The sequence below is a fragment of the Plodia interpunctella genome, chromosome 11 (genome assembly GCF_027563975.2).
Source record: "Plodia interpunctella isolate USDA-ARS_2022_Savannah chromosome 11, ilPloInte3.2, whole genome shotgun sequence".
NCBI lineage: Eukaryota > Metazoa > Arthropoda > Insecta > Lepidoptera > Pyralidae > Plodia > Plodia interpunctella.
The window spans coordinates 3,326,847-3,341,662 of record NC_071304.1 but is presented as its reverse complement, the minus strand read 5'-3'; the positions used below and the strand labels follow the sequence as shown (position 1 = coordinate 3,341,662).

The 14,816-nt window shown below is 35.8% G+C and overlaps 1 protein-coding gene across 1 annotated transcript; it reads left to right on the top strand.

The window, feature by feature from the left end:
- The first annotated feature begins 54 nt into the window (after nt 1–54).
- On the top strand, nt 55–12,656 carry LOC128673724 (facilitated trehalose transporter Tret1-like). The gene is made up of 8 exons (XM_053751770.2): nt 55–266; nt 1,280–1,377; nt 4,810–4,944; nt 5,780–5,863; nt 6,606–6,884; nt 9,493–9,613; nt 10,629–10,763; nt 11,077–12,656. Exons 1-8 carry the CDS (start codon nt 221–223, stop codon nt 11,640–11,642), a joined length of 1,464 nt encoding a protein of 487 aa, XP_053607745.1. The 5' UTR covers nt 55–220; the 3' UTR covers nt 11,643–12,656.
- The last annotated feature ends 2,160 nt before the right edge of the window (nt 12,657–14,816 follow it).

Genomic DNA, 14,816 nt, shown 5'->3' with positions numbered 1-14,816 from the left:
TATGTTGGCAGTACTGACGTAGGACGTTAGGTTGGCTGTTCTCCAAAACATTGCTTAGTTAAAGTGTGAATATCACCGCGAGATGACGTATATGTAGTGGTAATTTTCGCATAATATTTAAAATCGCCTAAATGGTTCATTACCTCGAAAAATTCGCGCAAACGACATCGATTATTTTTTATTATTTATCTTACAATTTAGTGTTACCAGTGCCACTGACATGAAGTCTACAAATAAATCTGTGCAATATTTCGTGGCTCTAGCAGGTTTGTTAATTCTCAATTTAATACTCTCATACTAATATATCTACTGTAACTATTTATCTAATTATGCAGATAAATTGGACATTGGAGAAGGACAGAGGCTATTTTCATCTGTGACTGTAGTTAGTTAATCTTCATACATATCATTATTTTGGCGTTGGATTTCTGCTCTCGTATGTATGTACACTTATAGGGATGTTTGGAAATTTGACATTCGGAAACGTCATTATGCTTCCGTTTCCGGTTAAAAAATATTATGTACCAAGTATAGGCACCTAATTGGAAGTTAGGTTAGGACAAATCAGTTTATGACGAGGGGCGGTGACCGTGGCCAGACATGCCCATGTCGCGAGATGGAGAGTCCTACTCACAAAAGTGCTTTCAACACATGAATAAATAGTTTAAGGTTTTATAATCCGACGGTTATTTATTATTTATTTATCAAAATTTAAAACATTATAAATATACAGTACAATTTCAGCCCTCTTTTATTTGTTGAGTAATGTTCATTGGGTTCGATAAAACTGATGATGAAATCAGAACTGTAACTGATTTCATCCGCACGGTTTGGGCATTACTCAAAATTCTTAATTCAACTTAGGACGATATACGGAGGTATATCGTCCTAATTCATCACTTATTGGAACCCCAAATTGACACTAAATCTACTGCCCGACTTCCAAAGTGCAGGTGAAAATAGCGCAGAGCAACAAACTTCTCCGCAGCCTTTTCTCCAAAACGTCATTTAACATTACCATGGGTCTTATAAGTATGGTTAATGGTCTTGTAAGGGTGGGCAATGCTTGACCGTCCTTCGGGTTGTTTTGTATTACGACTGCTAATACACAGTCGGGACGCAGGACAATCTCTATATAGCGACGCTCGGGTGCTACTTTCTACACTCCCTAAGGAACCAAAATATTATGTATTTTTACCTTTTTACACCTCAGTATTATATATTTAAGTAATGTAGTAAAATCTAGTTACCTATATTTAAGTAATGTGTTGTCTTGCAGTTTCCTTGGCAGCGGTTTCTGCGGGGGTTACCCTGACATGGACCACCACGGTGATACCCAAGTTCCATGACAACCAGACAGACTTCACACTATCAGACGTAATTATGCATGATCTATTGTTTTGAAGTGACAGTGTGTATGGAAGATTTGATGAGCTCACTGGTCACGAGACATGGAAAACTAGTTTAGTATTACACGTCTCGTGACCAGTTACAGTTAAGCAAACTGTAAACCTATTCAGCATTCGCATCAATTTTCTGTAGTATAATAATACTATACACATTGACTAAAGCGTGGATACAACAATATGAAAAAAAAACATCGTCCACTCCACCATTGACGGAGAAATCGTTAAAAAGACATAAAATATATAACTTCTATTTTGGAAGTGGGTTAAAAATAGAAAAGTTTACCTGTCTGTTGGCAAATATTCTACACAATTAACTACTCCACGGGTAAAATGATTACAATTACAAGCACCCATGACACTGACAATAGTAGTGGGGCACCAATTTGCTATGATCAAATGTGTTACTATTAGCGCACACTATGATAAGACTGAGCCAACCCGCACACTAGCGTCATCATCACATTTTATATATTTTTTAAAGTAATATTGATAAACAAATAGGCGGATACCGGGGAAGCCAAGAGAACCAAGTGGTGAGATGACTTAGGCAAGTGCCGCAAAAACTGGCAGGACCGGACGAAATGTAAGGAATGATGGGAGACCTTTTCCCAGCAGTGGGACACGACATCTAATTACTCTAAATAAAAAATTGGACATAGTTGCCAAAAAAAACGGGGACAACTAAATCCCTGACATTGAAATTCTTTTTTCTAGTTCAGCATAGGTATTCTGTGGTATATTTTTGGTTTTCGCTATAGATTAAAAATTGTTATTAGTATAGTGGCGCTGTGTGTGGTCTTAACTTGTGTACATACGTGGTTTCGGTAATAAACGATAACGTTTACAGACTTGAATAAACACCGTTAAAAACGATTATTTCGTGTTCTATAAGACTAGACTATCAAGCATTTAATACGTGCTTTGACTGCTAGGAAATCACTTTCGCCTGTCTGGGGGCTTACTATCATCTCATAATCGTTGAGTTTTGATACCAATGCGATTCAGGTTCCTAAAATGAACTGCGCTGCATTTAAATCGTTCCGTAAACGTTTATGGCTGCTGTTCGTCAGATTAATTGATTCTTCGGTACAATTGTTAGGTCTACTCTACTAACGTTCAAATCCTTAAGTGCCCGTAGTAGTTTAGTTGGACAGAATAGTTGGATCACTGCGTGGGATTGTTTAGACTATCATATAATTCTAGACCAAAGTCAATGTTGTCGAACGTTTTATTTTCTGAAAATTGGCTACATGGCTAGTCTAGCTAGTCAGGAAACTGGCTAGTCGTACACATGTCGGACCACGTGGCCAGAGCGACACAAATAGTTGCTCGCGAAACTTGTAAGCATAGGACACGTTTTTCTATTTTCTACAAAATTATTATGTTGCAAGATGCCAGTACAGAAGAAAAATATTTATGGTTGCCCGTGTCACCAGCAAATTTTTCTATAATAAAAGGACAGGAGAAGACAAATCAAAAGAAAATGATTATGGCCCTCGTTTATTTGAAGGTGAAGGTCGACCGAAGACCTTGACACATGCTATACGTTATCTAATATTTTATCGGTCATTCCCTGAGTTTATACAAATCTATCGTGATATCACAAGGATATCACAATAGATTTAGTAACACTTAACTGTAACATTTTATATTAACGTGAACATCTGACAATGAGTTGGTGCTTTAAATAGATTCAAAGATATATGGAAGATCAATACATGATCTAAACGTGGTTAAATACAGGTATACAGCTAGACTTTTTGAATACCAATCAAATCAAAAATTACTACATACCGCAAATAAAATAAAATTCTAAAATAAAACGATGCAGACAAAAAAGCAGTTGAATTGAAGAAAATATTTATCAAAATCTTTAAAAGTGTACACTACATTGCCTTTATCTTGATTGCTTTCTGTGCTCTACTCCTTTGGTTAGGATTTAGGTACCCACCTAATAATGTCGTTACTATTATCTGCCGGTCCCAAGCTACTTGTACCGCTCAATAAAGAACATGATTAAAATTAACGCGTTTGAAGTGTATGATGAACCGTTCTTGATAAGCCAGAAATGGGCATTTCATAGCGGAAATTACAAATTTTCATGGTTATTTCATTTATTCATAAATATTTTATTACTGTAAGCATGTAAGCAATTACTTACGTTAGTCAATAGTACTTAGGTACTTGCGAAGTTACGAATTTTAACGACTCCCGGACTCTAGATCCATGCATGCAAATTTAATAGTGATCTACAATGACAAACAGTACTACGTGAAATTCATTGTTGTGATATAAGTCGCGCTAATACACAGTGGAAACTACTCAAAAGCAAATTATGTAGTACTTCTAAAATTATTCTAAAATTGCCATAAAGACACAAGAAATCTCTGCTCCTTGGGAAACATTTTTTTTCAGAAGTCATTGTAGATAAATACAAAAATGAGATTTTTAATAACGAGGCATTAGACAAATTGGCAGTTTAGGAAAACCAACTACTGACATGACATTACTGACTGAATTGACTGGTTCTTTGAAAATATATTGTTTGTTCATTTTAATGGCGCTTGTCATGCCATTTACTTTAGATGATTTTGTGCAGAAATAGACACAAATAAAGTTTAATTGTTATCACGTCTAAGTACCTACCACTAGATAGATTTTGAGTTTTATTCGGCACTTCATATTTGGTCGGTTCAATTGGCTGGATTGACAAAATATTTCTGTCTCGAAAAAATTTCGTTTATTCATACATTGTTGTTATTTTAAAATTCTCAAAAGAAGCTTAAGCTGTATAGAGAAACAGGAAAAGATTCTAAATTTACACTATATTAGACCTCTATTAGCATGATCACAAGTGCGTGTAAATAAGATATTTAAACATGTATAGTATTAATATATTATTATTGCATATCTCTATAATGGGGAGATTTGTTAGCCTTATCACTTTCACTATGTTTTAAGTTTTAACCTAAAAAGCATTATTACCTATTAATACTTTTTAGGTTTTCAAATGATTCTGACATTATACCAAAAACCTTATTTGTTCAGTTTTTATTTTACGAAAAAGGGTATTATTGATCAAATAAAAACGCTTCATCAGTTATAGACTTGGCCAACATGTGTTTTACCAATTGTCATTTCGCAATAACAAATTGACCAAAACTTAATCAAAGTACACACACCTAGATATTGTTGACAATTATCCACTCAGTCGTATCCAACAGACTGACTGGGTATGTTGGGCTCGAACCCACTAAAAACACCTCGGTTTCTCTCATTAGCCTAAATATTCAAGACAAATACGAATATACGACAGGGGATCATCGACAGGGATCTATTATCCTAGCTGTTGTTGACAGCTACATCAATGAGTGCCTAATAGTTAATTGTGTTTGACCAGTCAGAGATATCGTGGATCGCGTCTATATCGTCCCCGGGGTTCGTGGTGGGCAGCCTGGCGAGCCGCTTCGTCTCCGACAGGCTGGGCCGGCGCGCCACACTGCAGGCCAGCGCGCTGCCTATGGCCGTGGGCACGGTATGTAGTCTTCTTTTTTCTTTTTTCGGCGGTGCTAGTGGCCAGTACTGATGACATTATTTTCATGGTGTGTACAGTCGGGGACAGATAAACGTGACCCCTCTTGGTCAGATTTATCTGCCCCCGACTGTACTCTTCTTTTTTTCATCTGTGCTATAGTTGCCAGTACTGATGCCATTATAATGCAAATTAGGATTTTCTCTTTGAACATGTTAAACGAACGAGCAACTTACTAACTCCTGAAATACTCAATTCACCGCTATATATTACTAATAACTAAACCAGAAGGACTCGATCTTAATGCTTTAAAAGCTGTACGTAAATATTATCACAACTATAAAGGACTCTATGTGAGAGATTAATGACCGATAGGTTTTTTGAACAGATTTAAATGATGATATCATCATTTGTATTGGATCGGAAATTGCAAAGTGTTGTGAAATTCCATTCATGAAAGATACCTATGCGCGTATTTATATTTTCCACATACAATATTTAAAATTTCAATAGAAATTTAGAAAAGTTTTGGTTTTAAAGCACGACTTTTTGAAAATAGCAATTTAGGTACTTGTACTAAATTCAACTCCTAGTAAGTGTGTAAGTATACTTATAAGAGAAGGGAAAACATGAATGCCCATTAATGGATCAGTTGAAAGAAAAAGCAAGGGCCGTGTCGTATAGGTAGGTAAAATCGATGGCAGAGCTTCACCGACAAGAACGACGTTCATATTGCTTCATGATGAGTCGAGTATACCTAAGTAATATATTTTCCAATCAAAAAATTTACTCTGAATGCATCGGAATAATAATAACAATACTAATTATTCTGTTCCAGATAATAATAATTAGTACGGCAAACGTGTGGCTTCTCTGTACTTCGAAGTTTTTGTGGGGTGTCGGAGCCGGCATGAGCGGGACTGTGAGTACCTACCTACTTATGTACCTACGTAGGTATTACAATATTGCAGATCAATAGACTGCCTTTGATTCAATCTAAGTTGAGTGAAAGTAACTTATTAATACTATACGATAACCGTTTTATTATCTGAGCTTTTCCCTGGTTACTTATTCAGCCAAGAATCGATGGAGTTCTGGATCCGCGTGTCTGTTGTTTTAGTGGTTTTCGACGTCTTACATTTCAGTCCGTCACTTGCTCACTTCCCTCGAGGACCACTTTTCTGTAGGTAGGCCTCTGTCTGGGCCCTTTCATTTCCTAGAAAACGATAGGTAACATTAAAGTACCTAGGATTTTAAAAATTTACTAAATTCTTGGATTTGAATGTACCAGGTTACACGTAATGAGATCATATTATCCAGATGGCATCGAGTTATGTATATAGTTCTGTTACGTTATTCTGACCTTATCTGTCAACAAGCCTAAACTGCAAATCATCTAGGTACTTATCTAGATGCATGATTTAATAATGATAAAGCATATTTGTAGTAGATGTTTGACGTTTATTATAATAAACATATGTGGTATTTGTTGTAGCGGTCAATTCTTTGCGTCATTTTCAATAATTATTACCTACGAAATTTTTGCTACGAAGAGAGAGATCTTTTCCCGGCAGTGACAATGTAATAGTACATTTTTAACGTCAATAAGTGATGTATATCATCCTAAGTTTAATTAAATTGAACTATCTAATTTGAATTTTCAGGTGTCAGCGATATATTTAGCAGAAATAGCTGACAAGGAGATCAGGGGTTCCCTGTCGGTGCTCAGTCGGTTCATGCTAAACTTCGGCAGCTTCCTGACGCTGCTCATCGGCCCCTTCGTCTCCTACTACAACCTGAACTACATGATACTGAGCCTGCCCATCTGTTACTTGATCACGTGCTCCCTCGTGCCAGAATCACCATATTTTTATTTGAAAGAGGGAAAAGTGGGTGATGCGAGGAAATCCCTCATTAGGTTGAGAGGGAATAAAGGCGAAAAAGTGAGTACATATATTTTAGATTTATAAATAGACGGCTTATATATGTATATTTTAGAATTATAGATAGACTAGCGGCCCGTCTCGGATTCGCTTGGGAAAACCATAACCATACCGATGCGGTAGAGGACATTGTTTTATAATATGTAAGGATAAGGATACTACGTTTCAGGGTTCCGTAAATTAAAAGGAATTCGCGTAAAAGGTACAAATAAAGATGTATTTAAAAGTTTAAAATTACATTCTAATAATATCGCTCTGACCGTTCGTCAAAGCTCTGTTTCCTATGGTATCTATTGGTTGTAAGAATAAAACTTGCAAGTCAACACAACCACAAGATACGATCATTTATGTCGCAAATTGTGTGATTTCAAGAACAAATACAAAACAAAAAGAAAAAAACTAGGATTATGAAAGACAAGAAATAAAGTGTCTATAATACAAATAAAGGAAAAAATACAAAAACTGTATTAAGTATATAGTACCTACGTAACAAACAAAATTATATTTTACGGGACCATCGGGTCCGTCTTTGGCTTGGCCGGTTTTATTATTTTTTTAACCCTTTGGCGGATACTAAAGAGAGAAAAAATACATTTAATTGTATCGATAATTGTCCATTAGAGTTAATTTTGCGTGTAAAGAGAAATATTGTTATCGCGGACGCTTGCTATTCGCTAAGTGGTTAAAAATAAAATCAATGTAGTTCCATCAACAACCGGGCATTATCACCAGTATATAGATAGTTAATTAATCAGCGTCCACTATCATCATAAGCCATTTTAACGTTCCCACTGCTGGGGCACTGGCCTTCCTTATGCATGGATAAGGAGTATGGGTCATAACCCACCACGCGGGCCCATTGCGGATTGGCATCATTTTAATGACTACAAATACAACAGGAACCAACGCCTTAACGTGCCTTCCAAAGCACGAAGAAGCTCGAGTTATTACTTTTTTGGCCACCCATCAAATTACCGATTGTGAGAGTGACTTAACCGCTACTATTACAGCCCGAGCGCGCTAACCACTGCGCCATTGAGCGAGATTAAGAAATAATTTGTACTTACAAATATTATCTGAATTCCACCAATAACACCATAAAAGTAAACGCGGCCTTCGAGTTTCGTAAATCTTGGCTTAGTCTACCCCGTAAAAGATAAAGACGTGTATCTGTATAAATAATCTAAATTATATTTTTAATGATCGTCTTATGGATGACGAAATTTGGAGAAAAAAATGAAACATGAAATACGTAATGGAAATTGGCCGTGAATAAGCGGACACCTGAGTGATAATGTTCGTTATCGTACGGGCATAACACGTTTGACAGCGTGAATGTTAACAAGTTTGATGGATTGATGAGTCCAGCTATGATCCGAGATAAGTCGTTTATCTCATTTTACTACACTACACTATTTAATTTCTGAAACTAAACTTTTAGTTTTAGTGGAATAGTTTGCTATTCTTATTGATGCCCTGGAGTATTGAAATAGGGAGTCCTGGTGGACACGGCCATTTTCTGGACAGCTAGCTGTGGCGTAAGTCCTGGCGCTGTCTACCTCGTAAGGGGTAACGACGTGATATACATTTTTCTGGTTCTATACTTTTTTCATTTCTGAATAAGTGCCAAATAATAACGATCGTCTACAGTAATTAAAGGATAGTTAGTCTTTACTTACTACACTAGAGTGTCAATGTAAGAATTCTAATGATTCGTCATTACGGATGCTATAATGCCATGAAACAATCTGCGCTTATTTTCTCATTTCATGACTTGGTTTGTAACCAGAAGCACAATGGCTCTTTGAGCCAATTTTGTTTCGTACTAAACTGTAGGTAGCAACGATTCAAATCTCCAGTCTTATCGCTTGATTATTTTTTAAATAACGAGAGGCGCAGGGCGGTGGAGACACCCTTGTATATTCTATGTACTTTCGTTCCTAGGATGGAAGCACTACATGATAACGATATTTTAAATCGGTTGTTTCGTTTGTTTCAAGCTGGTTTAATAAATTATTACTTATGTTAATTTTGATTTCCTTGACACAGACTCGCCTAGTGAGGAAGTCATAGATTAAATTAAATATTGATTTTTCGAAGTTCTGTAATACTAATGCTTAAAATTTCCATTTATACAATTTTCTAAGTGCGGATGTATTGCAGTAAAAATAAATATTTTTATCTTTTATCTTTCATGTACAAATTATCTGTTATTATTACTTATAGGAACTGATATTGAAAATTATACATTTGTTTAATGAAGTAATTTTCTAAAAATAGTTAACTGCGGAACATGGATTCAAAATCTAATATCAAAATTCATTTTATCCGACGAAATATTCATTTTCACTTTTTATAAATATAAAGATTAAAAAAGTAACCTATCCTATACCGGAGATTCGCATTTTATACCGAAACTTCCTTGTTACCGAAAATGTCCGTAGGATTTATTTTAAAATTAATTGGGGTCTTAATTATTTGTGATAAAAACAAATAATTTTCCGTTGTTCGGGAAACCTTCGGACAATAATTATAGTCGCGGATTTTTTATAAACCATTGTTATTTGTTCACCGAAGCATCACTAAGAGATGTTGTGTAATGTTCCAGGCAGTGGAAGATGATTTAACGGCGATGCGCTCCGACGTGACGAAGGAAATGCGGCATTCTGGATCTGTGAAGGGATTCTTCACCGGTAAACAATACCGGAAAGCTTTGACCATCGGTGTCGGTCAGTATTTATTGTTGTTCCTTCAAACAAACTAAGTACATACCTCATCTTCATATTCCTTACAATCTCGCGACTTAATGAAGTCGCTATTTCCTGCGTAGATGACCTAATAAATTAAAACGGTAACACGGTAAACGGGTTTAACAAAAAAATTAAATCAGTTTAAATTTTAGTCTATAGTTGCCTAATAAAAAAAAAAGGTTTGTCAGTATGTCACAGCCATATATTTGTAAGTTTCAATATTTATGACAAATGGAATTATATTGGAACTTGGCATTCAAAAGATGCCCGCTCCACGATGTCGTCGAACAGTTTGCCAAAAAGTTTGCCAAACTTTGGCGGATTCGGTATACATTGCTGGTTGTTTATTTTATTTAAATAAAAGGACTAATACTAACCACGCAATGTTCGCGTTGGCATGTGTCTGAGTTCGGCGACAGTGTGGAGCTTGCATAGCATCACACGACCATGACATCTATACTATTATTATAAAGAGGTAAGCGTTTGTGAGTTTGTATGTTTGAGGCGGGTAATGAATTTCCGTAACTACCGAACCAATTTCAAAAATTCTTTCACAATTAAAAAGGTACATTATCCAAAATAGCTATAGGCTATATTTTATCTCATATTCTCACGGGAGCGAAGCCCCGGGCAACATCTAGTCTTTTTATAGTCTGAGATATGCCGATACGATTGAACATACAGTACTTGGTTGCGAAATTTTATAAGAGCTTTTGTTTACCGCAATGTAAACCCAGCAATATACGACGAAAAAACTGCCAAAGTTTGGCGAACTGTTTGCCAATAGTAGGTATATAGTTGGCCTTTAAACTCACAACTGGTATCGCAGTGATATTCATTTACTAACGTTAACGTTAGATGGCTCTTTACCCAAAATCCAATTTATGTTGTATGTGTGAGTAATTAACATAGATAAAATAAAAATATATTTATTTAATTATTCTTATTTTCCATTTCAATTTATTTGAATTTATATACGTATATTTTTTTTCAGGATTGAAAATGGGCCAAGTCATGAGCGGCACCATCGTGATACAGCATTACCTGGGCCGCATCATACAGGACAGCCGCTACTCCATAGACTTAGCGACAGTTTTCATTGTTTTTGGAGCACTTAGGTTTCTCGTAGGTACGTCATTTACTATTAATTAAGTTATATTTTTACTATTATTAAAGTTGGTGTTTTAAACATAACAATTGATGTAACTTTTTTTCTATAATTATTAAAATGATGTCTAAGTTAACAGTTGCTTGTAAATAAAATGTGTGTTTCATGCCATGTTGCGTGTATCATGCCAGGACTGGATCTGCAAATTGGAAGTTGATTGATATGTTTATTATAACCGTGATACCTTCAAATTGCACGACGGTAAATAACATAGCATGATAATAAATAATTTAATCGTAATTGTTCACGTAAATACACAAACGATTTTTTCCAGGTGTAATGTCTTCAGTATTAGCGGATAGAGTGGGGCGTCGTCCGCTTCTCATAGTCTCCTTCTTCGGCACCGGCCTCTCCCTGACCCTCGTCGCTGTCTACTTCTTCTGTCAAGAGATTCTCGCTTTCGACCAAGACCACCTCAGTTCCTACGCGGTCACAGTCTTCATAGGAATTGTACTCTCCAGTGTGATCTCCACCTTAGGATATTCCTCTATAAGTTACGCCATCCTAGGAGAAATATTTCCATTAAACGTTAAGTCTTTAGCCATGACCAGTTTAAACATATTTGGAGGGTCAATCAACTTTCTGACGACCAAATCGTATCAACAATTGAAGGATGTGTCGGGCTGTTTCGGAGTCTTTTGCTTTTTTAGTTCAGTGTCCTTCGTTTTTGCCGTTTTCTCGTACTTCGTTATGCCTGAGACGAAAGGAAAGTCCTTAGGAGAAATACAAGTAATGGTGCAAGGCAAGTACTATGACGATAGTGATGTGGTGTCCAACGCGACCACTGTGCTTGTGGGGAATGGCACGGAATTGAAGCCTATGCTAGATAAAAAGAGTTAATAGATACAATATATTGACATTAATATTAATTTGTAAACAATGGATGCCTTATCAATCGTTGTGATTAGTTTAGTACTGAAATGAGATATTTTACTAAATGACGAATTTATAAATAGCTCAAATATTATCTACTAGATCTTTGACGACCTCGGTGGCGCAGTGGTAAAGTGCTTGCCCCTGAACCGAGGGGTCCCGAGTTCGATCCCCGGTCGGGTCATAATGGAAAATGATCTTTTTCCGATTGACCCGGGTCTTTGATGTTTATATATATATATTTGTTATAAAATATGGTATCGTTGAGTTAGTATCCCATAACGCAAGTTTCGAACTTACTTTGGGGCTAGCTCAATCTGTGTGATTTGTTCTAATATTTATTATTAATATTAGACCTATTTATTCCATATGAAGTGCGTACTTTATATTAAGAATGGGTTTATATAATTATATCCTAGATGCAAAATACAATCATTATGAATGTGACAAAAGTAATTGTTATTAACAGATGTTATATTTTATATACTTACAAATGCATTTATTAGTAGATTAAACTATGAAAAATATACCTTAGGTATATATATATATAGGTACTTAAAGTACTTGTAAAAAATGGAATTTGATATTGGTTTTTGTAAAGTAATTATTTTTTTATACTAAGTACAGGTTTTTTAAAATCATGCTAAGTTACATATACGTTTATCCAACTTTTGTGCTTTGGCAATTTTTCGCCACACCTTAACCTAATTTACTCAGTGAGCTTATAAAGCTTTAGATTAATTAATCGATGAGAAGTTCCTATTGGTCTGTCTCTTCGTAGTGAAATCTGTGATGCATTTTCGAAATATATAGTAAGTACTTACAAAACTTAGGAAATAAATGTACAGATCTCTAATTAACAATAAGGTATTAGTTACTTAAATATTTTTTTTGTTTTAATCATTTACCCGCTCGTCCAAATATGATGTTATTTCCAACGCATGTCACAAACTATACAATATAAATGTGTGAAATTGAAAATGTATTTTTATTTAAATCTAGCTTTCGCTCAAATTCAAAATTCAAATTCAAATCATTTATTCAGAAATTAGACCTTCACAGGCACTTTTTCTCGTCAATTTTTATATTTATAGTTATTTCTCACAAGCTACAAACTACTGGCATTTCGGAACGACCACTGCTGAGAAGAAATGCCGAAAGAAACTCATTTGAACAGTGTTGGTCCCTATCATGCCAGATTGGCTTACCGTTATTGTTTCTTACAATGTGCTCGCGGCTCCGCCCGCTTGTATTTCTCACCGGAGCAGTTATTTTTTCGGGATGAAAGGTATCCGTACTTCAAACTACTTGTATGAAAAATTTCAAGAAGATTGGTCGAGGAGATAAAGCTTGAAAACTTACTTTCGCATATAGTATTAGTTGGCATATGCATGTACTTAGCACATGCTTTTCAAAATAAAATTTAAATGATGTCGTGAAAAGCTTACTACTTTTTAAATTCCTAATTTGATGAAGACCTGTTTTCCGAACTTGTCTAGCACACAGCCGTGCGTCTAGGTAAGTCTTGTGTACTTTTGAATTCAATTTTGCTGCAAGTTGACTGCGGATGCGGCGCAATATGAATATAACTGTCGAAAGTGATTTTTAATCAAAAGATCCCAGGTTCGAATCCTACTCGCGCCTTTTGAGATTGTATACCAATCTGACTCACGTACGGTAGTTACATGTGTATGTAGTGTGGTAGGTTCAAAGACCACCACTTGCTTTCGGTGAAGGAAAACATCGTGAGGAATCCTGCACATTGGTGAATAGTTTAGTTCACTATTCATTATCTACTCGTATAGATAGTGAATAGTGAATAGAAATTTACGCGAAGCCGCGGACAAAAGCTAGTATTTTATATTCAGATCATAAACCATAATCCCTCTCGATCTAAACAAATGTAGTATTTTGAAATTAGAAAATATAATATTCTGGGACATTGATTAAAACTTTCGCTCATGTTTATGACAGTTTTAATACAGGATGTTACTGTTTCGAGAGCGGCCCTGGGCCCTCGAGTGCGTATAGTTAACTGAATGAGTGATAATGGAAGTTAATATTAGTTTTGTTTGTCCGCGGAGGCACGTCGCGTGTAGTGGCGTTTGGTCACGTTGGAATCTCGTCAATGTTTTAGAAATTGTCCGCGATTAGTGGCGGATTGTCACGGTTAGTGGCGTGTGTAAATCGACGTATTTTAAAAGACCTTGGCCTAAAAATATTTTTTGTTGATTAATATATAATTTCTGGCATGTTTCACGGATAGTTATGTGAATAAGTTGTTAGGCGAGGAATTTATGTGAAAAATTTCATTTATAATAGATAGATTTATGACTTAAAAAAACATTACATTTTAGCTCAATTTCTAAGTGCAAATATAAAAAATATGTAGTTACAACGTAACTACATCATTTTTGTAGCCGCTTTTTATTTCATCATTAAGATGATCTAAATTATTATTTAGTTGTATGGCTTTATTAGCCTGTGGTGTCCAACTGCTGGCCATATAATAAAACGCCAATATAAAAAAAATGAGTGCTTCTAAACATCAAAATTAAAATCTATGACAAAATTACACCTACTTAAGTAATTATGACGAGATTACACAGTGACGAGATAGCGTAACTCGTCAGAATGGGACGGGATGACGGTCTGGCGCGTTACAATGACCGCGGGTAACGAGGTAATCACATTTTATGGTTGTTAGGCTCCCGATAAAGTTTGAAGCATGCTGTATATTACACATATAAATGCCGTATGGACTGTTCTTCTGTTTTATCAGGCCCATTCAGTCTTGTGACGACGCAGCACGTTGTAGCGCCGTTGCTTCTGTTTTGACACTGACTTGCGGTGATGTATGTTGGAACTTCATGTAAAAGTTTCTGCGTAATTAACGGACGGCAAAACGACGCAGAGATATGCATTAATATATGTTTTTAATAAATATGAAAATTTTCACACAAACTTTTATTGTTGTAGAGAGATTTTGCATTCAATCCGTGACCAAAAATCACTTTCGAGCAGTAAACCGTTGATTCCCCACGCCGGGAGCCGTTCCTGGTTGCACCATCAGGTCATGTTTATCGTAATAAAGTATTGTAATCCAAAATTTCAGCGCAATCGGTTGAAGACATCCGCTTT

Coding starts and splice junctions, on each gene's coding strand:
- LOC128673724 (XM_053751770.2), top strand. CDS start 221: ATGAAGTCTACAAATAAATCTGTGCAATATTTCGTGGCTCTAGCAG. Junction 5,864..6,605: donor GAGCCGGCATGAGCGGGACT/GTGAGTACCTAC, acceptor TTGAATTTTCAG/GTGTCAGCGATATATTTAGC. Junction 9,614..10,628: donor AGCTTTGACCATCGGTGTCG/GTCAGTATTTAT, acceptor ATTTTTTTTCAG/GATTGAAAATGGGCCAAGTC.